At 34.9% G+C, this 27016-nt stretch overlaps 1 protein-coding gene across 1 annotated transcript in view; it reads right to left on the reverse strand.

The window, feature by feature from the left end:
• Positions 1 to 27016, reverse strand: part of LOC149795803 (uncharacterized) — a 54451-nt gene that overhangs the window by 18787 nt on the left and 8648 nt on the right. The window contains exons 6-11 of the mRNA XM_089963857.1: positions 21333 to 21821; positions 19208 to 19345; positions 17634 to 18035; positions 10273 to 10349; positions 8005 to 8238; positions 5663 to 5881 (exon numbers count right to left, since the gene is read on the reverse strand). Of these exons, the coding sequence (XP_089819983.1) occupies positions 5663 to 5881; positions 8005 to 8238; positions 10273 to 10349; positions 17634 to 18035; positions 19208 to 19345; positions 21333 to 21821 (1559 nt within the window). The remainder of the gene's footprint in view (positions 1 to 5662; positions 5882 to 8004; positions 8239 to 10272; positions 10350 to 17633; positions 18036 to 19207; positions 19346 to 21332; positions 21822 to 27016) is intronic.

The following is a 27016-nucleotide window of genomic DNA, read 5'->3' on the forward strand; positions in this document are numbered from 1 at the left end:
AACTCGTGTTGAATTCGCAAGAGAAATAGACCAGTTATTTGATCGGTGGTGCTTAGCCAAGAAAGTTGATCAAAATTACGAAAATCTCAGATAACTCGTATTACTTGAAGACCAATAATCAGGGCCGGCGCTACCATATGGGCAAACTAGGCAGCCGCCTAGGGCGCTGATTTCAAGGGGCGTATTTTTTTTTTTTTTAAAATTGTTTATACATTTTGAAATTGATATTTTCCCGGGGGGGGGGGGGGGCGCCAGATAGTCTGGCCCTGCCAATAATTGCATCCATAGTGACATTAAGACTTATCTTGATGAGCATAAGGTCGAAATCTTGTAAAATGCTGCTCATACTGCTAACGAGTATTCCTTAGTTCATAAAGTTTCTTTTGTCTGTAAGTCTTCCACCCAGCAGTTTTCTGGTTTAAAAAAACGTATATCAGCCTAATACGAGCCCTTCTAAATTTCAATCTGGCAAAACTGTTAGAAATTAATTTTCTGATTAGATTGATCAATGATCCTTGTCTCTTCATACATGTACCTATTGCAAGAAGAAAGAACACATTATTTCTGATTGCTACAAATTGAAAAATAAGCATCAAAATCAAGACAGACCTATTCGAAATGCTCTTATTTCTAAGAGGTCATGGTCATGTATTGAAAACAATACATTTGTTGGGTCTCATAAACCACAGTCTGATTTTATTATGGAGGATTATGAACCATTCATGTCGAAGGGTTCTACATCACTCATAAGTGATTCTGCTAGTCCTATCTCTATTAAAATTTTAAGGAATACAGGAGCTTCTCCGTCTTTATTATCAAGCACTTTGCCTTTTTCTGAGAAGTCTTCTTCTAATGAGAGTGTTCTTATTAAGGCAGTAGAGCGCGTCTTTGTTAATGTTCATCTAAATTGTGTAAATCTTTCATCAGACTTAGTCTCAGGACCCGTGACAGTCGGAACAGTTTATTATATACCCACTAATGTGAGATATGAGATTTGGATTTTTCAAGTAGCTTTTTTTTTAAAAATTCAGTCATATTGCTACGATGTCTGCAATGTGGCAGTTTATAGTGATGTCATGCACTGGGGCATCATGCTGCAGACATGTAGCATCATGTCCCACCCAGTCTAATTACCCTGACACCAGGCCACCCAGTCCTAATACTAACCTCTTAATGCTGAATGCCAAGCAAGGCAACTGTTAGTACCATTTTTATAAGTCTTTGGTATGACTCGGCTGGGAATCAAACCCACGACCTCCCACATCCGAGGCGGACGTTCTAACCACTAGGCCACCGGAGCGGTCTTTCGCACTGAGGGCATTCATTTATTACTAGGCAATGACCCAACTGGAGATAAGGTTGTGGTTAATGCACTTGTAATTGGGAAGCCTTGTCTGGATCAGAAAGTCGATCATATTGTAAAAGAATTCCCTAATTTATACCCAGCTTGTGCAGTTACTAGAGGTATGGTAAAGTAAGCTCTTGAGAATGATGTTGATCAGTAATGTATTCCTTTAGCTGACACGTGTATTGGTCAGGCTTTTGGCGAGGTCACTTTCACCCCTTGTTTGGATCAATCAAAAGGTATTGATTATAGTGATCCTCTTGTAACTGCTCATTCTCAATATTCTACTCAGGGTGACAAATGACAATCACTTGTTGTCGAACATGAAAAAGATCCTGAGATCTCTTATTTGTTTCAGAGAGCCAAAGTGAAGCTGAAACCACATAAGTACCTGTTTGCTATTTCATTAGCTATGGGATACTTATGAGAAAATGGAGACCTCCTGAGGTACCTGTTGGTGATGAGTGGTCAATAAACTATCAAATTGTAGTTCCAAAATAGTACAGACAGGAGATTATTAGTCTAGCCCAAGAAACTCATTTGACTGGTCATTTTGGGATTAATAAGACTTATCACAACAACTTGACTCACTTCTATTGAACAAAAATTAAAAGTGATGTTTGTAAATACTACAGATCTTGTCACACTTGTGAAATGATAGGAAAACCCAATCAGAAGATACCAAAGGCTCATCTGCAACCTATTTCTGCATTTGACGAACCTTTTATCAGAATATTGGTAGACTGTGTCAGTCCCTTACCTAAGGCCAAGTCAAGTAACCAATATTTGTTGACCATAATGTGTGTGTCAACAAGATTACCAGAGGCAATTGCTAAAACAACAGTAAAAGCTTTGATAACGATTTTATTTTACTGAATTTGGCCTTCCCAAATCTGTCTAATCCAACCAAGAGTCAAATTTATTATCTGGAATTTTCCAGCTAGTCATGCTTGAATTTGGCATCCAGCAATTCAAGTCAAAAATGAAATTATGGTTTGACAGAACTACAATGAAGAGAACTTCTGAGTCTGGTGATAGAGTTCTGTCTCTCTTGCTCATTCTTCAAAATTTTCTTCAGATTAGCTCTTATGGCAGTCACAAAGTTAGGAAGAAAATTAGTGATTTCAATTATAACAATAGTACTCCTGGGATGTAAATAAATTAAAGGAGTAACAGTATTTTGAGAGATATAGCCAGGTTAATCATGCAATTAATTTAATTGTACCTGTTCCACTCAGTGATGATTTAAGCAAAGGAATGCAATTGGACTCGATTGATTTTGGAGTAACAAATCTTCAGAATTCAGAAATTATGAATAATCTGGACCAAAAACTTTCACATTTGCAACAACAAGAAACGAATGAACTAAACAGTTATTACTTGAATATGAGCACTTATTTCCGGGTGTTTCTACAAGAACCAATAAAATCTACCATGACAATGACATTGTAAATTCCACACCTGTGAAACAAGACCCAGACAGGATGAACCCTCTCAAACAGGAATGCTTGAAAAAAAAATTCAGTATTTGCTGGAAAATTATTTCATAGAACCAAGTGCAAGTGACTGGAGTTCACCATGTATACTTGTTCTGAAACCAGATAATACTTCCTCATGTGCACTGATTATCGAAAGGTGAACAGTGTGACTAAAACTGATTCATTTCCATTGCTAAGAATCAATGACTGGGTTGATAAAACTGGAAATCCAAAGCATGTCACCAAATTTGACCTTCTGAAAGAATTTTGGCAAATTCCACTGACAGAATGGGCAAAGAAAATTTCGGCATTCGTGACTCCAGATTGACTTTATCAATATAAAGTGATGCTGTTTGGGATGAAAGCTTTGTCAAGTACTTTTCAACATTTATTACATCTGGTCTAGATAACTGTGACGCTTACATTGGCGATGTCATCATATAAGACACCTGGAAAGAACATTTAGCGACAATTCAGAAATTATTTGACAGATTCACTGATGCAAGTTTGACAATTTAACCAAAAGTGAGTTCTGCCATCCTTGTGCAACATTTCTAGGACATATTGTGGGATACGGACAAGTTAAACCTATTGATGCTTTGGTCAAGGCGTTCTCTAACTTCCCTGTGCCTATTTTTAAAAAGCAACTGATGCGATTTGCGGGTATGGCTAGATGCTATCAGAAATTTTGTTCCAATTTTTTCATAATTGATGAACCTGACAAATTTATTGAGCAAGAAAACCAAGTTTTTCATTGGTCTGAATAATGTCAGGAAGCTTTTGTTAAGGTGAAGGTCATATTTAAAAGTGCATGAGTTCTTACAGCTCCAAATTTCAATCATTTAAACTGTATGTTGATGCAAGTAATGTGGGGGTTATAGCAGCATTGATCCAAGAAGATAAAAATGGTGTTGATCATCCAGTGTGTTATTTTTCTAAGAAATTAAATAAGCATCACTGAAGTTATTCCACCATCATGAAGGAGTGTTTGGCTTTGATATTTGCATTATAACAATTTGTTTACATTAGTTCAGCTCCTTCTCCGATTATCGTGTTTAGTAATCACAACCCCCTTACCTTCATCATCAAGATGAAAAACAAAAATAAGAGATTAAAAAAGGTGGAGTTTTTTGTTGCAGGAATATAATACTGACATCAGGCACATCAAGGGAAAAGACAATTAAAAAGCAGGTACACTTTTATGTGTATAGAATATATTTTTTCATGTATACTTTGTGTCATTCATAAGAATTCATCTTAAGTTTTTTTTACTACATGCGCATTTGACTTAGAGTAAAAAGAAAGCTTTATTTTATAAATCTTTCTTTTTCTTTATGAGGGGAAGTGTTATGTATATTTAATTTAATTGTTTGTCTGTTAGTTTTAAATTGTTTGTTATTTTATTACACGTTATTGTAATGTAACATTGTTTACTGGACTTGACTTTATCCAAAATTGAGTTCATTTCTGTTTGACCCGATTTATTTTTTAATTTCATTTATGTAAACAACTAATAATAGCTTCATTATTTTCTATGAGTATGAGCTCATTGACCAAATTATTATTCAGGTAAACAAAGACAGAGTAAATATCATGATCAGGGTCAGAGTTTTGGACATTCTCAGGTGAATTTTATAGGGTATTATGTTTTAAATAAACAAGGCTCATAATAGATCATTCAAGAAGGTTATTTTCCATTAGGTAATAGTTGGTTTTCGAAAATACTAATTGTGACCTTGAGGTTAAACAGAACTATATTATCTTGTGGCTGTCAAGATTTTACCAGTCATGCTTTAACATCTGGCACCTGAAGTTGCATTATGCTGTGTCCAGTTTGGACTGAATTTTATTTTATTCAAATTATTGAATTCAAGTGATTATTTTCTCTGGAAATAAAAATGTGCTCTGATAACATTCTTGGATAAAGACATTCATTGGAATTTATACTGAATTCAAACACAGGAATAATATTTCTGTGATTCAACAAAAGATTGGTGACACATCAGTACTTCGTAGACAACATCAGACATGGCCTTCAATTCTAAATCTCTTCAGGACTTGAACTGAGTTTTATTCAGGACTCTTTATTACTAGGAATTGTCTCTTTAATTTTTGGATTTAATTCGCAATACCACAAGTTCTTTTTTCCTATTTTTCACTCTGTATTCAAGGGAACTAAATTATTTGTTAAAGTTTACAAAGCTTGTTGTCTTCACTATTTTCTCTTACTTTTTTGAAGAGCATAGACTCGTAACAACGGTACATATTAAATGGCCTTCACTAGTGCTTTCACAGACAAGATATATCTGGCTACAACATTCAAAACATCAGGTTGGAGCAAAGATTATATCTTCGTGAAATATCATAGAAACTATCTCATCAGACTTCTCATTCATTGTAAACCCATAGGGATCAACTCCAGCCCAATCTTATTAAATTTAGTACATACATTCATCAAGTTTGGCTGCATTTGCATAACACATTCTCAAGATTTACAATGCAGTGATTTGCCTTTTTTACCTTACTACACTTTTGTCACAGGATACACTTTAAATATCTTGTGGGGTCCCTCAAGGTATGAAGGGTTCTATGAAACTGGAACATTGATCGATTCTTACCAAGTTGACATTATAATTGGCTAAAGATTTAATTCATATATATTCAGCAATTAAAACATACTCCAAGAAACGATACAAGCTGCAGAAGTCAATTGACTTTGACTTCAATTCAGGCAGGCTGTAATAGGTGGTACACCCATGTACAATGCTATAACATAATACTCCTGACTTAAGTTCATATTCTAAAACATTTGGACATAATATAAACATTTTTGTTTTACCTGTAACGTAACTTCATCTTTATGGTAAATGACAAAGAAGACCTTTTCCACGGAGATGAATTTTCTATAACTGAATTCCTTTACACAGTTGAACATGACATGTGCCACGTGATCTCTAGGCAACCCTAAAATTCCAGTGCCCAAGGCTGGAAAGGCAATAGATTTGTATTCTGACTGAGATGCCAGAGTCAAACAAACATCAATAAACATCTTCAATTTCTGAAAAATAAGTAAACACAATGTTTTTTCAACAACACACATACTTACATTCCACCTCCTTACAAGTATACTAAGCCAGATGGTAAGCACCTCTACATTCACTAGCAGGGCCCTGGGTGGCTAAGTGGCCTAAATCACTCACCTTTGCCAATCACCGAGAATCTCATCTCTGTCCACGTTGGTTGAAGTCTGGGCTTGGACAGTGTGGGTATGTGAGAAAGCTTGCCAGCAGCTTGACATGGTTCAGTGATTTTTAGCCTATTGTGTGCTGAAAATGGCATTAAACCCACAATTTTCACTAGTGTCATGTAGACATTATAAACATTATCATGCAGACAATTCTGAAAAATGTAATCTTGACCCAATGTCCAACTAAATATTGTTAAGCAATTATTTTGTCTTTACATTTGGACCTTTATTTACTTTAAGTTTAGAAACATGAACTGTTCTTTGGCACTAAATGGCCAGTATTATGCTGACATACTGTGAAACCAACCACATACCTACCTACCCACCCAGCCACCCATCTACTGTGACAGGGCATAAGGGACACAGAAGAATAAAAAAGAAAAAATATTCTTTTCTATCATATCAAAGTAGAGGAAATAAGTTGATAATAAATAATTGTATGGTGTTTTTTTTGGTATTATTTGTTATTTTAATCAGTGTTCTTAAAAGTGACATCTAGCAGTAGATAGTTCATGCATCAATAATTACCTGGATTAACCACAACAGAAGAGTCATCATATGAAAAGCAGTCACCATGCCACCCACTCACCCGATTTTTATATTCATGTGAGGGTAACATATAATATCCCCTGTGCACTAATTAATATGGAAAGTTTACCATTAAACAGACATTAATTCCTACTCCCAAGTTCCTTGGTCAGAAAAGGTGCTCTGAGTTGGGTTTCTTGTATAAAGCTCTAGCATGGATGAAACAGTCAATGTGATCATATGCACAAATACTTAACTTGTAATTTAGTAAAACATTAATATAGCTCATCATGACCTTTGATGTTTTGGACATTATACTAGCAAAGATGCATCCAATGATCACATTTCTTTGACTGGAACATAAAAAAGTACCAATGAAATGAACTTCAAACATGAAATTTGAACAAAGCCATAGAGCATGGAATAGCGGTCATGGAGACTTCTTCTGGCAAAAAGGATACAGAATTTATCAACAGGTATCCGCTCCCTATGTATCATGATTCTTGATAAAGCAGTATGCATAATGCCCCAAAACACTTGCATGGTCCAGAGCTACATGTAAACACTTAACCAAGCCAGTAAAAGATCAAATATAGGTCACTATGAACCACCGTTATTGCAAAATTCATGAGAAATGAACATCATATACAAAATTTAACATATTAAGCTATTGAAACATAATGATGAAGTATTGCTCTTAAAGATGCAATCCCAATTTTCATGATTTTATATAGGATCGTATGCAAAGTACATGCCAAAATTATATGAGGCCATGAGCTAAATGCAACAACTTAAATGTAAATAGTTAATCTGGTAATTACTTAGAGAGTGAAAAGCTGTTCCTAAATCTAATAATAAAATCTTGCAGAACACAGAGCCAGTTCTCTTTTCAGTCATATTTATGCTGTCAATTGGCATTGAAATTAGTGTTCTGTCATTTTGCATACAACAAACTACGATCAGTGAATATTTTTGGGAGGGAGTCAGTGATGATTTAGTTCATGGGATGGATTCAAGTGAGCAAGATACAGTAATCTTGTGTGGAATATAGCTTTGAGAGATAAAAAATTACAGTTATTTTATAATTTTATTGAAAAGATCACTAAATATTTTTATAACATAATATTAAAAATAATAATGATATTACATTCATGGTATTTGTTCAAAAACAAAGTCTGAAACGTTAACCCATATACAGAAGTCACGTGTGTACAAAGGCCAGTTTGATTTTTTCCCGTGGATGGCTGTTATGGACAGACTCAACTATATTGATTCCAAGTGCATGAAAGAGATGAAAAAATAACATTACGAGGAATGACATATCCCGAATAACAATCAATAAACAAGTGCATTCCAGAATAACAATCAATAAACTAGTGTATCTTATTGTACTAAATGCAGCGTACATTGCTCCAATCCATGTCTGAATTTGAATATCGTTTCAAAGCTCCATGAAAAATTTCCTTGCATTTCATTTTTCCCCCTGAGGTTCTGGCTACTTCTCCTTCATGAATGCCTTTAGGATAGGCCTTCTTACATTCATCCTGAATCTTCTGTCCCGCAGCCCTAAAAAGGGACTTTGAGGTTTCACCATTATTCAGGTCTAAATTTAAAGATGTTGTATTAACAATCACGTCAGCCTACAAGAGAAAAACATAAATATGTGTACATAAGATTAGAAAAATATAGTATAAGTGTTAGAAAAACATATTATTAAATTCATCATCTCTATAAGTGATTGGAACAAGTGATATTAGAAAGCAAGGGCATATTCATTAGTATTTCTACAATGGTTCAGTTTTGAGAAGGGGCATAACTGTACATTATACATAAAATGGCAATATTTCTGTACAAAAATTTCTTCAGTATTGAATCATCTACTATTGCTGCTTGAAATGGTGCATATAAGTTATATGCTTTTGTGATGCTCCAACATTCTGATCCACAGAGAATGGGAGATTTGGGGCTGGCATTGTAAAGCTTGACTTTGGCTTTTGGGACAGTCTACTGAGAATTCTGGATGCGTTGCCATTTCCATTTGGCATTTCAGGCTTTCTCAATCCTTGAGCTGATGTCCTTATTCATGCCACTTAACTTGCTATGATGCCCAGGTATATCAAGTTCCTGGTGTCCTCTACTGATTGACTGTTGTTATGGAAGCTTGGGATGTATTAAGGTGCATGGCCAACTTTGAGGCTAACTTGCTCGGGTGTTTCAGATAATCTGTTAACTTATATGGTGGATATTGAGCACTTTTTGTTGGATTTCATGGGATTCCAAGATAAGATACAAAAATCTGCAACATCAGTTACAGGGGGATGGAGAAGATCAACACGTTTCATACTGCACGAATTACAAAATAGTATCCACTTGGCATTTTAAGGTTTGGAAGTCAACTAACTATGCTGTTGGCAACCTCAACTGAAAAGTATCTTGGTACATTGATCATTCAATATAGCAATATAAACCAGACATTAAGTTGGTTAATCAGTAGACTATTGTAAAGAAGGGACCCTCTGTGCTGCAACAGCAGAGTCCCCTTTAAGCATTAATTTTCAGAGATCATTCATCTACAGGTAAATGAGATCGATGAACCATGATCGCAGGAGGGTTAACAGATTGAGCCATGATGTGGAGGTCCTGAGTCTAAATAAAACTGGAATGATTATACTGAACACTGGCAAGGCATATGCATGTATAGCAAATCACTTCAAATATCCAATCCTTCGACCTTGTGTCATTCCTGACTAACTAATACATTCATGCTGAAAAGCCTACTTGTCTACATGTTTGGGTACACAATTCTCCCTGATCATGACCTCTCGCATTGCGGGTGTCAGGCCCATATAGGCACCCAAAGGCATCAGATTGCATCTTCCTCACAGTCAGGTTCCATGGGAATGATGCCCAAAGTGGGTGGTAAACTCCATCTAAGGCTAAATGCTGCCACGAATCCAATAGCAAACAAATACTGTGAGGGAAATTTGAAAAACACTTTGATGAGAGAGTTCAAGGGAATGTGAAACCGCTTAGAGGCAATCCAAGGTGGACCTGCATTACATCAACCATATGAATTTAACTAGGTCATGCATTCAGGATGCATAATGTTTCTGTGGAGCTGTAAAGCCCATGCCTTTGTGTGGGTCTCAGTGCAGTACAAACTGGTATACCTCAACGAAGAGGTGTACATCCAACTCAGGAATAGAGGCAGTAGAGTGGGTGACAACAATCAATAGTCTGGGATTATAACACACACACTCACTAATGATACTATTTAAGTATTATGTGCTAAACAAGAAAAGTGTCTAGGTATTATAATGACAACAAGAGGTCACATGCATCAATCTTTATATTTTTTGCTGATAGTAAAAGATTAAAAGTAATGCAAATATAAAAAACACCTTAACTGTATATGCTTTTAATATCTTTCTGTAAAAGAAATTCTGCAACAATTTTCATCTATTTGTATGAATATTTAAAGACTTTGATGAGAAAAAGAACTATACATTTGATCATAACATTATTGTAAAATGATGCACAAAAAATGAAAGGGCATGCAAAGTTAAAAGAATTAAACAAGACAGAAGACAAGCTCAGCCAATCAGATGCAAGGTAAACTCATTAATATGCACATTGTAATGAAAACATTATCATCCAGGTTGCTTGATACTTACCTCAAACTGACTCAGATCACCAGCCTCAACTCTTAATTCAATCCTGTCAAAGTGAAGTACAGGATTTGATGGTAGCACTGCTGGTTGTATGTAAAAAAAGCAGAAAAAGACAAATACATATATTGCAAATCCAAAATCTAAATATATAATATCACATAGAAAGAAATGAAGATTGCCTGCACATATTTATTCAGTTGCCAGATATATCTTTAATGAAGTACATCTCAGTGTATGTTTATATCCAGTTTAATGACTATATGAACAATATGGGCCAAGAAACTTGGTCACCATAACATCAAAGGTGTACAGAATCACTAAAGTTTAAAAAGTGAGTCACAGCAATCTACTTTAGATATGTTGGGAAGTACACTTTCAGTGCATACACACACATATCAAGTTTCATGACTGAACAATCCACACTGTCCAAAAAACTCAGATAAACATTACAACATTGCATATGTAAAGTCAGCTTCCAAGGAAAAGATTGAAAAATATATCAATGAAGCTTTCTTTCTTTTACATTTTAGTCAGACATACAAATCATACTATGATAATAAAATTATGTAAGTAAATGTTTAATGAATGACACAAAATATACATTCAGCAATATACTACTTCCATACATGGGAAAGCATATCTGCAATCAGATTATCTTTTCTACTGATGTGCATGTCAATATTGTATTCCCGCAATATTAAGCTCCACCTCAATAATCTCTGATTTTGGTTTTTCAATTTGTTAATTGAAGTTGTTGTTGTTGTTGTTGTTGTTGTGGTGTTTAATGCCATATTTCAGCACACGATAGGCTATGCATGGCGGTCAGTATTAATGGTGGAAGAACCCGGGAAAACCCCGGGAAGAACCACCGACCCACGAGAAGCTACTGGCGAGCTTTCTCACATACCCACGTTAGCCGAATCCTAGACTCGAACCCACCCAGACAGAGGTGAGATGGCACTTTAGACCACTCAGCCACTCTGGGCCCCTGTTAATTGAAGTTGTTGTTGTTGTTGTTGGGCTTAACGCCATTTTTCAGCACTCGATAGGCTATACATGGCGGCCAGTATTAATGGTGGAGGAAGAATCCGGGAAAACCCTGGAAAGAACCACCTACCCTCGAGAAGCTACTGGCAAGCTTTCTCACATACCCACATTGGCCGAATCCGAGACTCGAACCTACGCAGACAGAGGTGAGATGGCAGTGATTGGTAGCGGAGAGCGCTTTAGACCACTCGGCCACTCGGGGCCCCTGTTAATTGAAGTAATGGGGTTATCACTGAATACAATAATTAGAGGAGCTAAACTAAATTATGATTCAAAATGTTGCAAAACCCAATTTTAAATCCAAACAGTACTTTTTAGAAATATAGCACACTGGATTATACACAACATTATTATATTCTTGAATTACTCCACCAATCCCTACATCACTAGTATCAATATAACTTTTAAATGACTGTGCTAAGTCTGGAGCTGAAAAATCTGTTGCATTCTGAGGGTCTGGTCTTTGACTTATCAAAAGCCTCTCAACATTTGTCAGACAAATCAAACTCAACAAATATGTCAAGGGCTCTGTAGTTATGTAAAATTTGAAAAAAATTACTGATAATATCTAGCCATATCCAAAAGTAGCACCAGTTCCTTTTTACTGATAGGCACTGACAATTCTAACAAAGCCTTGACTTTAGACATCACTATAAACTGCCACACTGCAGACATGATAGCGATGTGACTGAAAATTTGTTAAAGCCACATTATAAAACCAAATCTCACACAAACTTCTACAGGTTTAACTTGACTGTGTCCCACAAGATGCACTATCAATGTGACACAAGCACAGCAAACACACTTTTACTTAAAATGGCAATGCTGAATTCATCCAAGAATTTCTCAATGGTTTAAAAATTATCATGTTTATTAAATGCAAGAATGTTGAGAGAGAATTCTTCATAACAAACAGAATCACATTTTATTTATAAAATCCGTTTGGAGCTAAAATGATGTAAAAAATTTTTTGTGCTCTTTTCACAAAAGGAATTTGCCAAAATCCTTTTGAAAGGTCAAACTTCATGACATATTTTGCACTTCAATGCAGTCTCTTATTCTTGCTATTTGTAATGAATCTTAGTCAGTACACATACGGAAACATTATCTAGTCTCAGTTCAAGAACTCCAATCACTCTTACTTGGTTCATCTTCACATAACAGCTGTTCTAATTCACTTTTTTCTTGTGGCAATAGATGTGAATGTTTCTGGTCCAGATTGTTCAATTTTTCCAAATTCCAAAAATTGGTTACAACAAAGTCACTACAGTCTGATTGCATGCCATCATTTAAATCCTATGTATGTGTAACTGGTACAGCTAAATTGATTAAATGATTAACAGGGCTATCATTATAAACATACTCCACTTCTGTTTGTTATGGTGTGCTTAAATTTGATCCTTCTATCAACTAAGAGAGCATCTGGGGTAAATCCTGTATATAAATTTGATGACTCTGATTTGAAAAATGAGTAGATCCACTTAGGTAATGGAGAAGTGGCTATTTTGTTACACTGTCCTACTTTGAACATGCAAGTGGGTTCTTACAGTACACAATGAACTACTCCAGTTTCACACCTTATGCACAGCCTAAAAAACTTGCTGTACAGTACTTAGAACTATAGCATATATTTCTCAGGATCTTTGTATTTCCAAATATTTCAGGAGTTGTTTTTACAACAGATTTTTAGGTAATTATATCAGAGACACATAACATAAATTTTAGACATTCATATTAATTCCTTTGCTTTTGTTGTACAAAGCCTGATAACAAAATGGTATGCACTGAAGGGGAAACATTGGTAGGAAGTCAACCAGTCATTGAACCAAAGAAGTTCCCCCCCCCCATCTAACCACTTTTAATCTGACAAATACTTCTTGTCTCCATCAGTGTCCTTTTACATGTTGGAAACTAAGATTAACTATCAGCAATATGGCAGAGCAGGACTGCTGATATTCTAGGAAAAGAGATTTTAAAAAATAGAATAAAATCATTTTTGATGGAGCAAAAGTGATTCTGAAAGACTTAAAACTAATATGTAAATTTTAAAAGATTTCAAGTCCTTAAATTTAGAAAGATAAACTCCAGTACTTTCAATGTTTTCAAGGAATCATATCAACCTAGTGGTAGTGACAGTATTGATTACTGGCAGCATACTGTTAAAATTTTAAACACAGCACACTGTACTGGTGATATATATCATTCTCCAAAAACTTACTTTTGCTATATTTGTATTTATAATCTGTGTTATGCAGTAACACAAATGAAAGAAGGAAAATGAGTTTTGATGATTTTGTTTATTTCATAAGATCTGTTAAAAATGGCAGATGTGTGCACAAAAGTCCACATTTAGTTGTGTTCAAAATCTCTTTTAAATATTGAAAATATCAATAAAAGTTTGGAATCAATGTATTTTTCATTCTGATTTTATTTCCTTTGAATGTATGTAAGGAAAATAAAGAAACCACTTCAATCAATGGTAGCAAAGCCTGAATGTACAAAAAAAGTATGGGTCCAAGAGAAAATTTATGTACCAGAACAACAAATTCTGAAACAGTCATTTTATGTTATTATGTATCAACATTGCCTGAAAGAGAGATAAAGAGTGATCCTTTATGCAACTCAACATTGTATGTATTCTGTACATGATTCATGTTGATTTCCAACATGAATCATGTACAGAATACATAAAATGTTGAGTTGCACATGCACATTTTGAATGCCATCAGTGTCAGATGTAGCACTGAAGTTGCTATAAATAGCAGCATTCAGTATGTGCATCTGTGTCTGTGTAATCATAAGCAAAAGAGACAAAGTGAGAGATGTGTATATATATATATATATATATATATATATATATATATATATATATATATATATACCACAACTGTCATGTTTCCTTAACTTTTTTCAGCAAGGACAAAATTTAAATTAATTATTCTTTACTGCCATACATGTCCTTGATGACATATAACAGAGCTGAGCCAATTATTATGACACATGACAATGTATTATTTGTATTACAAAATGGCAATATGTGATGACATCTCTCCAAAATGCCATCCCACACTCACAATATATTCATATATCTAATATGAACTAAATGTGAAACTGAAACACTGATTGATAAAAAAATATCCACTAATTTATGAGATCTGGACTAACTGGAGGAATTACGAGGGCAAGCTGTTGTGATCAAATGGTTACATTCTGAAATTGAGTATTGCAGTGTATGTGCCAGTTAAGTTTTCTGCATCTGCAGCATAACAATCAATCAAATGTGTAACATGAGTGAATTAAATCTTTAAAATCTGCATTTTTCTATTATACATTTACTCACTGAATACTGATATGTAGTGTTAATAAAGTTACATCTGCTTTGGTTTTTGATGTACAGAAAGATATGTTATTCTTAAAGAAATTGATACTGGGAGGGGGCAGTCTTGTTGAAGAGACCAGCACCATTTCTGGCAAAACTCAGAGGCACCTATAATAGCTTTGTGATACAGTTTCTGAATTTATGAATAGCTCTTTTATTTTGCAACAGAACTTAAAAGCAATTTCAAGCTGACTTTTGAGTCCAAGTTATTCATCAATGGCTTCTATGGTCCATTCAGGAGCACGTTTTTAAAAACTGAAACCTCTTTTGCACATATATACTGAACAAAATAGTAAAAAGAGGTAATATTAAACCAGATGTTAAGTTAATGGGCATGCAGCATTAATAAGCAACACTTAAAAAGCAATGATGAAAATTTGTACATCTTCTTTGACCTTTTCTCAATATATCATTTCCATGACAAACTATATTAATACAAAACTCATGAGAAATGAAACTTAAACCAACTCATACTTATAATATATATATCTATATATATATATATATATATATATATATATATATATATATATATATATATATATATATATGAAGAAAATGTGTGAGGGTACATACAAATGCCCTTATTCAATATGATCCTTTCTCAGCTGAGTATTAATTATCTCTCACATATAGTACATGCATGAGGTTCCATAAAATTTATTAGGTAATTTATCCACACTTCCTGGTTGTCAACTTCTCACCTCCTTCGAATATGGCCTGACCTGCGAGTTGTTCTAATATTTATTACATAGCAAAAAAGTACATCAACCTTAACCTTTTCACATAATGCCTGAGAAGAATCTGAAGTAATTGTTGTTGTTGTAAGGTTTAACACATTTTTCACCACCAGATAGGCTATACACGGCGGCCAGTATCAATGGTGGAGAAAGAACCTGGAAAAACCCCAAAAAGAACCACCGACCCATGAAAAGTTCCTGGCAAGCTTTCTCACATAACCCACATTGGCCAAGGCCAAGACTCAAACCAATGCAGACAGAGGTGAGATGGCAGTGATCCGTAATGGTGAGTGCTTTAGACCACTTGCCCACTCGGGGCCCCTCTGATGTAATTCAAGATAAGACCAGTTTCTCTTTTTAACTGCCAAGCAATAAAACCATCTCTGATATTCTTGAACAATACTATTTTTAAATTTGCCAACAATTCCATATTGGTATCAACTTCCCTTGAGAAGGAGTAGTGATAATAACATTTCCATAAGGGCAGTGCTGGCCATACTGAATGTCTCTCTGGCACAATTTTCATTTAGGACTAATCAGACATCATAATAAATCTTCTGGTAAAAACCCATGCTGATATGACTTCTTCAGCAGGATTCGTTATAAATAAAATTTTCAAAATGGCTGCCACAACAGTCAGATTACGAATCAGATCAGCACCATCTTGATTTAAAACTAACTACATGTCATCAAAAGTGTGCTAGTAAATCTCCATGTTGATAGGACAATGTATTCAGAATGAATTGTGCTAACAAGGACTTTAAGATGACAACTGAAGCATCCATACTGGGTACCCATGAGGAACCATTTTCATTTATAATTTTTTGTTGAAAACCCCATGTCAATATGTCTTTCCAATCAGGAGAACTAGCGACAAAAAAGATTTTCAAGATAATGGATATCTAAACGGCACAATTTTCTTTTAGGACCAATCAGACATTATTAAAAGTATTATAGTGAAATCCCTTTGATTATATGACAAGAGTTGCAATATCAAGCTTTTCAAGATGGCCACCATAGCCTTCACATTTTGCAGAACCATTTTCATTTAGTGCCAACTTCATATCATAAGAGGTTTAGAAAAAAACAATCCATTTTGATCCTGCCATCCACTCAGGAGAAGTAGTGATTTTCAAGATGAGCCCAGTGGAAGCCATATTGGAAATCTGGGCACCACCATTTGCACTCAGGATAACTAGACCTTGACTCCTTGAGATGAAAGTGTGTGTTAAGTTTCATGGAAAACTTCCAAGTAAGGACGAGTCGCAATAAGTTACTTGTGCTAATAGATGGTCAAACAGATTAGAGACCATCCCATGAACACTTTTGGTCAACAACCAGTAGAGCTAGAGCAAAAGTATACAAAAAAATGCCAAATGAAAACATAAAAATCAGTTTTCTACACATATACTCACAAAGCACATATATGTCTTGATTGCTAACAAGTCAATGTTACAAGTAAAGGCTTATTTTGTTTTGGCACCAGATGGCAATTTCACTTTGAAGAATACAAATAGGGAACATAAAAATGAAGCCATAAGTATAGATCTGTATTTTATTTCAGTGTCTAAGATTTATTTTTCAAAGTATTAAGCTTTCTGTCATTAATAAAACACAGTTTGAACAAAAAAAAATTAGCCCGTAAATTCCAGACGACCTATTAGTTAGATCTTTCGGACTGAGTTGATGCTGTTGTTGTTGTTTTTCTAGGGTTTAACGCCATTTTTCAGCACAAGATATGCTATACATGGCGGCCAGTATAACTGGTGGAGGAAGAACCCTGGAAAACCCAGGGAAGAGCCACCGACCCACGAGAAGCTACTGGCAGGCTTTCCCACATACCTACGCTAGCCGAGCCTTGGACTCGAACCCACGCAGACAGACGTGAGATGGCAGTGATCTGGAACAGTGAGCGCTTTAGACCACTCGGGGCCCCGACTGAGTTGAAACACTAAACAGTACGCTTAACATTATAAATTGCATTAAATAATTATTGCCATCATTATTCAATTATGCTGATAACAGACTGTAGATGATGTCTTTAGAAAAGGACTGATGAAAGACACAAATAGTGACTTTGTTTTTTACTGCACTCATAGCTAAAGATACTGGATCCTAAAATGCAGTTATGTTAATGGTATCTTGGTATTTTTGTACTGAAAATCTTGTGAAAAAGATTAGAATTGTCAATAGCTTACCTTTGCTAAGTGCTGCATCTATTTTAACCATGTAAGCATCTTCTGCTTTATTTTGAGCTGTGATCAAAGGCTGTAAAAAGTCAATCGCAGAACCTTTCATCCGTTCAAACTCATCCTCATCAGTTGTACAAAGATACACTTTCCATCCACTGGTCTCCTGACTTTGACTGAAGAAATCATTGACTGTACATAAGAAGACTTTCACAAACTTTTCCATACGCCAATTACCAACTGGATTTATTGCAAACCCAACTTTTACATAATTCTTGTCTTCTAAATAGTGAAGTGTAGCACAGATATCTTCAAATAATAACATCTCTGCATCTGAATTTCTCTCATTGCTCAAAGGAACATACAATCTTGTTCGTGATTGTGCAACAATGAACTGTGACTTCCGCTGGCCTACATGTAAGAAATAAAAGTAAAAACGAAAATGGAATGAACTTTTACACAGATATAAGATAAGCACTACAATAAGAATGGACTAATTATATGTTTATACCCCAAGATTCCCACATATTAAATGTTGTATGTGAATAACCATCATTAACTTAGTATGACTTAACCTTGAATTGATTCTTACTAAATTTATCAGTCACCGTTGACATATTGGAAGGAAAAATTTGACAGAACCTAACTCAGATTGGACACTTATGGTAACTTTTTCACACACAAAACTTGGCCAAATTAAGTGTGAAGTCTGATCCTTCAGGTAATTTAACAAAGTAAAATAAAATAAAAAGAGGTCCTTGAAACATAAAACCTTACTGGGGCCAAGCATTGCATTATGAAAATACTCCACAGCTTATATTAATAATCAGATTTTTGTTCTAATCAACTTTGAGAAAATCTTCCTAGTTGTTAAGCACATTATCACATAAAGATATCAATGATATTTTCCAAAGAAGGTGAAATTGCTAATGTCAATCATAAGAAGACTTAAAACTGTGTAATTCATAGTCTTAAATTTAGCAACAGTGAAAAATATGTTCCTTGTATATTATGTTGTATAATCTAACAATTAGCTTTTTGTTTACAGTTCTATGCTTTTGCAAAGATAGAAGATATATAAAGTCATATGTATCCACACACACATACATATTATTAATTAATACATGGCTGCACCCATCATTATTCATTCAACCTATATAAAGATGTTTATATTTAAACTGAGAAACAATTTCTGAAAGTAGTTATTTATCCCCATACAATTATAACAATGAGAATCACTTAAAAATTACCTGTTTCATGTACTTTGGGGATTAAAATGGTGAGGAAGGTGTTCCTTAGGATTATCTAAAATTAATTTATGCCCTTAATTTACATAACTTGTGAAGATCTGCATGAAAACAACTCACATATGGTGAATGTGTAAACTGTACAAGCCAATGTGTTAACTCATTTATACTCATTTTTATGACATTATATAAAGATAATGAATATAGGAATCCCACATTGTTTGCTTCATTATTAAGGTTACATAAATAGTTAATAGAATAACTTCAGACTATAGTTGTATTACTTTATCTGGGGTGTATTTACGTTGACGTATATGAAGCAAAACAAAATTTAACCTCTTGGTGTGGATGGTGTTAGGACTAGCATGACAATTACATCCGTTTTACAATTCTCCACCATTCCATTTAGAAGGCTCACAGTTTGATTGTGTGGATAAACGAAGGTAACCATCCTATACGATCCTATTGATCCTCCTGAAATAAAATTTATTTTCAGTGATGGCAATTTGAAAAGACCTACAGGTACTGCATGAAATAAATGAAATCTAGGATTCTTATATTTGCCCCACACATATTTTTCAAAGATAATCATGAATTGATTCATGAAGTCACCTGGAAACACTATGAGTCAACAACAGTATTTTCTATTTCAAGTCTGAATCAGGGTCTTGTCTTCATATGCTGGACATAACCTGTTAATTGGACCACAACAGATAATCTGAAACTTCATGCAGTGATAAAAAACAATACTGCAAGCTCCATGTGGTACAGAATCCTTTGTCATAAAATAAATATTATGTTTGTGAGAAATATAAGTACATGTATTTCCAGAAATGGCCAAGACGACTTAATGCTGGAGATTATGGACTTAAGTCTATATTTCGTAAATGTGTAGTTGGAGATTACATGTTAAATATAGAATCAGAACAAAAGCCAATAGCTTATAATGTTTTTTCTCTCCTTTTACAATTCAAACATTGTAAACATATATGAATAATGTTAAGTTTCATTGACAAGAAAACTAATCAAGAAATAATCGAGGTGAAGAGAATCTTTGTTAAACATTAGAATTTAGCCAAGCTACATAAAACATGACAATGAACAATGAAGGTGTAGGTGAAAAGACATGGATCAGAAAGTTAAAAGGAGAAATTGTCAATTAAAATGTGTCAAAAATTGTGTATGAAGTAAAGAAAATTGGGAGCAAAGAAAGGGAGGAACAAAAATAAAAAATGAAATAATAAATAAATAAACAAATCAATAAAAAAGAAACACAAAAGTGAGATTAAAAGTGAACAGTAGTTGTTACAAAGGCTATTATAAATCACCTGGAAATACATGTATAGGATAAAATGCTGTTTACAGCTGCCCATGACTAGTGAAGTGCATGCCCATGGGCCTTAATGTCACCAAAGAGATTTCCCAATCTTAAGCACTAGACACGCAGTTGAAATTTTGCAAATATGTATCTTAATCACATAAAAAATTAATAATGCTAGGTAACTGTCCACATGGTCAAACCATCTCTTTTATGTGGGCACACTTTATGCATATTGAGATTTGTCTCAAGTTATCAGCCTCAAGTACAGCTTAACAATGAATTTGAATCATAAAAGGTTATTTGGTACATTATCCACAGCAGAACTAGTTTTTCAAATAAAATCATATTTGGTGTTTGTGACCAGGTAGTAGTGGTACCTTAAAATCTAAAGAAAAAATTAATTTAAAAATATTACCTCTGAATTTTGCATCAGTTAAGTTCTAGGTATGACTGTACAACTATAATGTACATGTATTTATGAAAGCAAAGAAGGAATCAAAGTTCTGAAATGAATGATTCGAAAGAATTTATACAGCTAAACTGAATGATTGGTATGAAAGTTATTTTAAAAATGCAAATATCATATACTGAATAGCAGTTAATATTTTCAGAAAAGTAATAATTTTAAAAACTAACAAAACAAAATTAATCTTTGAGAATGCCAAAATTAATGTCAGTTAATGATTACTGGTAATTTCAATTATAATTTGATCTGCTATATTTTATTATCTTTTTCCTCTGACACTGTTCAATTTTATATATTTTAGAGAACAATTCTAGGTCATTTTCAAGAAGTAGATTTTGTATTGCATATGACCATATATCTTGGCAAATATCGTCAAGTGATACAGTAAATTTTAAAGTAACTATTCAGAATACTAATTGCCAAATTTCACAACAAAGTTAGTAAGATAAAAGCCATATTTTGTATTTGAAAATAATTTAACAATAGGATTAGAGATAGTCCTTATGACACTAGCTTTTATGTGATGCCATCTTATCAGCAGATCACTTAGAAATGAAGGTCATTTAACAGATATGTGGTTTTCACTGGTAAATATGATTTAAAAACAAGTTCAAACAGAAACCCTTGTACTTGTCCTGTAAAGTAAACAAAAGAGGAACAAAATATTTACTTACCAGAAGGATGATCTTTTTCATCTACCCCAGTAACTTTTGCTGGATCTATGATTTGAATGCTACAACTGTTCTCTTCCTCTAATCTGGCTATAATCTGTTGTCCCTCTGCTGAGCCGAGGTAACTAACTTCTGATGTACTGAATGTTAAATACTTTTGTGTGATGATGCCCTCCTGGACCTTCTTTATATAGTCAGTCATCTCAAGCACTCTGTCAGAAGGACCCTGCAGAACAAATCCTACCCTTAGTGGTTCATTCAACTCTCTAACTTCAACGGTGTGTTCAAGTCCTGTTTTCTTTATCCATCTTGCCACTTTAATCATGGATCTATAAACACTCCTGTTCTCAATTGGTAATATTTTCTCAAAGGTCCCTTCAGCTACTATGGCAGTAGTTCCATCTTTAGATACTTGACTGGGGTCAGTAAGTGATTTACTCACCATATTTTCACCACCCACAGGAACCAATCCAACAGCTGGCTGTGTACATGCTGTAATATATATATATATATATATATATATATATATATATATATATATATATATATATATATGAGAAAAAAATTAGATTCCACAAAAACACATATACATGTTCCTTAATGTTTCAAAGTATGCACTCATTCATGAGTATACACCAATTCATGATCACCAATCTCCATCCAATACTTAAAGTACAACTATTTATACTAATATTTTTCATATTGGATGACTTTAATAGTGAAAGTCTAAATTGCACCTACTCCCTGAATGTTGTCAAAAATGAGTTTCCGCTCTCAAAAATTGCTAAGACATACAGTAGTCCCCCTCTTATAAGGCCACCCCTAATGCAGCAGGAAAGTGGCCTTATAATGCGGGTGGCCTTTCTAGAGGGGGATGACAAATGCGAATAGTAAATACATATGAAAAAAGTCACAAGTACATTTAATTTTAAATATTTAATATTTTAATTAAAAAATCACATGCATGATGTGAAATAAATGTAAAACAAACTTTGTCATCATTTGCAAAAGAATGCTATGAATAACCATTGATACTGTTATAAAACTGTCTTTATAATTATGTTACAGTTCACATCACGTCACTTTGTTGGTAACAGTCTAAAAAACAAACCAGTCTCATCACATTAAAAATATCCTTGCTGTCATATCCCCTGCATATATCGTTTAGTCTTTTGTTCCAATCTTCGACAACTTCATTATTAACATCAGCTGATTCGCCGCTAATGACAGAATGCTTGATATTGTGTCGCACTTGAAATCAGTGCAACCATCCGTTACTTGCGGTAAAGTCGTCATATTCCAGTTCAACTGACAAAATTTTTGCTTTTTCTTGTGTTTCAAATCAGGATACAAACGTCTACTGGCTCAAACAATCTTCCTTTCTCCGTCCATTTCACCTTTCCACTTCTGCAGAATTGTTTCATTATCTTTCAAGATATTGTTTATCTGAGTCTTCCCGATGTTAGTTTTCTGCAAGGATCCTCGACGATCCCCCCCCCCACCTCCCGTCAGTTGAATTACTTTCACGTTCTCCTCTAAACTGAGAATTTTTATTTTCCTCGATGACATGTTGATCTTTTTGCAGTAAGTTATTCATGTTGCCAACTACAATACTAATAAAACAATTTTGTATGCATCTGAACAAATTGCCGTGTGTTTTTAAAGGAAGTGATCTTGTCACGTGATTAGTTAGTCGCAGTCTGGTACCCTATTGTTTTTATACATTTCTTGAAACTAGGTGAGAGAAGCCAAAACGGCTTTGATATGTACCATTAAGATCACGCAGATTTGACCTCGCGGCCGCTAAGGATTCGTAATTTTGACAATTATTGTCAGGGGTAATAGCCACTGATTACCAAAGTGAACAAGCTCAACATCTTACTAAGGGAAGCCATAAAGGCCATTAAACCATTTTCCTGCTGACTTGGGTATTGCACATCGATACTGCCACTTCTCAGCTGTTTCTACTGTTCGATAATTGTTTTCTTAACAATTATCAGAGTGACTAAACCGGACATCTTATGATAACACAGTAGTAAGGCTAATTGGATTACATGTACGTACTCTTTTGTATGGATTAAAATTTGAGTCTTTCTCGGTTTTTACGGAATAAATTTGGCTTCTCGTGAGGCGTAAATGATATAATATTAACCTTAGTGATAAATGTACTTTACTCAACACTTCTTTCAGTAACGAAAACCTGACATCGGGAAACAGAAATAGGATTACTTAACACACGTTATGAATACAATACTGGTTCTGGATACATATTCAAATAAAATGCGGCCGCTTGTGAGGGGTAAATTTTATGATTTTGCACTAATATGCTGGCCGCTGGTCGCGTTAGCCGGGTGGCCTTTCGCGAGGGGTACTTTTGAACACAAACTCGTCGGTGCCAACGGATTCTGGCCGTAAGGAGCGGGTGGCCGCTGGTCAGGGGGGCCGTTCAAGAGGGGGACTACTGTATAAAGTAAATCATTTTTTAATGTGCTCATCATTGTCCTTATCATTGTGCATATGATTCATTCCTATTATGAAAGAAAATGCAAGTAGGGAGCTAGAATTAATGCTGCTTGGATTTCAAAGGGCAATTTTCAGAAGAGCTTCAAGATTTGTACCATTAATTTTGGACAGTAACTTTGATCCACATTCTGACCCGCTTTGTACAATTTACTGCCAAATGTCTTGACTTAATACTCTCAAGCATTATCATACTTCTATCTAAATCTACTTAAAAATAATTTGTTATTTTTGTAATTGCTCAGCTCAATCAAATAAAACCAATTTTAAGTGACATACAAGGAGAGACTCCGGTATTTTAAAATGAAAACTTGTTTCATGTTCATACCATACAAAAGTAACTTTTGCAAAATTGCACCTCTGGCATGAAAACTGGGTGGACTGTTTAAAGATCAAACAGGAAGACAGTTTTCAATAAAATGATATTTGTATATTACAAAACATTTCCATGCATTTTACTCCTAATGACTAAAATTTACTTAATGGAGCCTTAGATGTCAAAAACTAGAGACTACATTAATTCCTTCACTTTGGGTTAGTTTAATGCTATTCAGAATAAGCCAACCATTCATTACTGCAAAAGGGTATAGATGGAATGGTCATTTGAAGTGAAATGTAAAAAGTATTTGTGCCACAATTACAACTTGCAATAAAAAAATAAATGTGAATTGCTTTTTTTTTACATTTTTTCTGAGAAGTGGTAAAGCGAAGTCAAGTTCTTAAACTGTGCAACTATGAAGAGTCATCAATATAATCAAACTACACAAATCTTCTGAATGCTGAAACAGGATTTAAACATAAATTAAGGCAACTGAATCCCCCCATATAGTGCAGTGCCAACTTATTTATGATATAAAAGAAAATGAGAGATAATATAGAGCCAATTGGATGACCTAATCAAACCCTGCATGTTAATTATACATTGCATTGTATATGTACTGTGTGCATCCATGCAGCAAACACTGCATGCGTGAAGAGACAAGTTTGTTTTGTATTTGTGTTAAATTTTTTTTTAATGTAGCTTTAACCATTTTAGTCTTATCACTAGCATGTCTGCAGTATGGCAATTTATAGTGATGTCAAGCACTGGAGCATCATGCCGTAGACACATTAACCTGACACCAGGCCGACCAGTCCTAACACTAACCTCTTAATGCTGAGTGCCTTGCAAGACAGTTGCTAGTACCATTTTTAAGTCTTTAATGACTCGGCCAGGGTTTGAACCCGCAAGCACCTGCATCCAAGGCAGATGCTCTTGCCACTTAGGCCACTAGAGCTATCTAAATATGTTTGTTTATAATATGTGGATGCTATATTTAACATTTTGCAAAAGCACCTTTAACCCCACCTTCTACTATGTCATACATTTTGGGCATTTCATGCATAACATACTGTTTCATCTTTGTTCAGATAAATGCCAAGTTTGATGCATTCAAAACTTCACTTCTGCCCCTCCCCCAAACTGTGTCAGTACTTCAGTGTATTATGTTCTGCCAATATACTTCATACCAGCTTCCCATAATGCATGTGTGGAATAACGGCTTCTGCTTTTATCATAGCAATCCTTAGGATCCAACTTCTAGAGTTTCAGACATCTTGTATCCACCCTAATGTGGCCTTGACACAGGGGTGTAGGATACTCTTCAAAAATTCTACAAGCTCCCTGAGTCTCTCATTATGAGGTAGTCATGTAACCTTGGTTGTGCTGTATGCTGAAGAGATTTGTCTCCATTTCGTCTTTTATATGTACAATAAACATTAAATTAAACCTAAAACTAAAATATGGTTACACAGGCTCTTCTTATACATAAGATGTACATGGTCTTACAGTTTTTGTAAACAGCATATCGTAACCTTTTGTCAGGTAAGGCTACGCCTGCTACCATAAGAAACAGTACATGTTACTACCTTAACTGCTGCCCTGGAGTGGACAGGTACACCTGGTTCCTTTCTTGGCAGATCAGACAGTGCAGCAGTACATCTTCCAGCTATGAAGGCAGATGTCATGTGCCGTGTGGACAGCACAGGGCATCAGCTCAAGTGCAACAGAAACTGATGGCCATACACAGCATCTGGACTCATCTCCAGTCATCTACACACTATCGTGCCACTGGATTTAGACAGGTCTAAACAAGAGAATGTGGGTGACCCCGTGCTAATATACATCACATAAATCCAACTCACACACAAGTCATGACATTATTCCCCTTGCTCCCACCTGATACCCTCAAGTCCTATGGTGATGGGTCAGACCACCAAACTAAACGTATGTCTTGTGCATTGTTTTAACTAATACTCAAACATTAGCATATGGCCTCATCTTACATGCAGGATGTACTTGACCTTATTGTTCCTGCAAACAGCATAATGTAACCTGTACGAAAGCCAGAAATGAGGGAACCAGTTTCCAGGTTTGACCAGGTTTGGGTGTAGATCATTGGTTTCATGGGGAAAGAGGTTTTCCCAGCAAACAGCTGTCATTGCTAAAACAAAACAGGAAAGAAAAGTGCAATAATTCATGTACAACTCAAACAAAAGTGCTTCTACGGGACTGATGCTCTACTGATCGAAATGAATTTCAAGCAATTCAAAATAAGACAATTTCTTCCTTTCAAACTCCTGAGTGTGGAAACTATGTCTGATGTTCTTCAGCAATAATGCATTTTCAAATTAGCTACTGTAGAAGACATATTGGATGTCAGATCTGCACCATTTTTATTTAGGACTAAATGGATGCTATTAATCTTTTGCTGAAACACCATATAAATATGATGATCAATTGGGGTGGGGGGGAGGGGTATACCGACTAGGTAGCATAAGAAATCAGCTGGTAAAACCCCATATTGATATAACCATTCATCTGAAGTACAGAACTTTAACACTTAAGTTTTAAGATAGCCACCATGAAACCTCATGTTGAAATCACTTTCCATTTTAAGATAATACTCAATCAGACGTCTTGACCAACTGTTAACATCAAAGCCAAACCAATCATGTTGCATACTGATTGATCTCTTTAGTAAACCAGTTTACAGTCATGTTATCACAAGCAGTATTAGAATAAATATGCTACAATGGAAGCAAAGCATGAGAACAGATGAAAAAATATGTTTTCAATAATAATATCATGGGAGATTTCAGTGAGTGATGGGAGGCACTGCTCATAT

Source organism: Sinohyriopsis cumingii, chromosome 7 (genome assembly GCF_028554795.1).
Source record: "Sinohyriopsis cumingii isolate HCF-2022 chromosome 7, ASM2855479v2, whole genome shotgun sequence".
NCBI lineage: Eukaryota > Metazoa > Mollusca > Bivalvia > Unionida > Unionidae > Sinohyriopsis > Sinohyriopsis cumingii.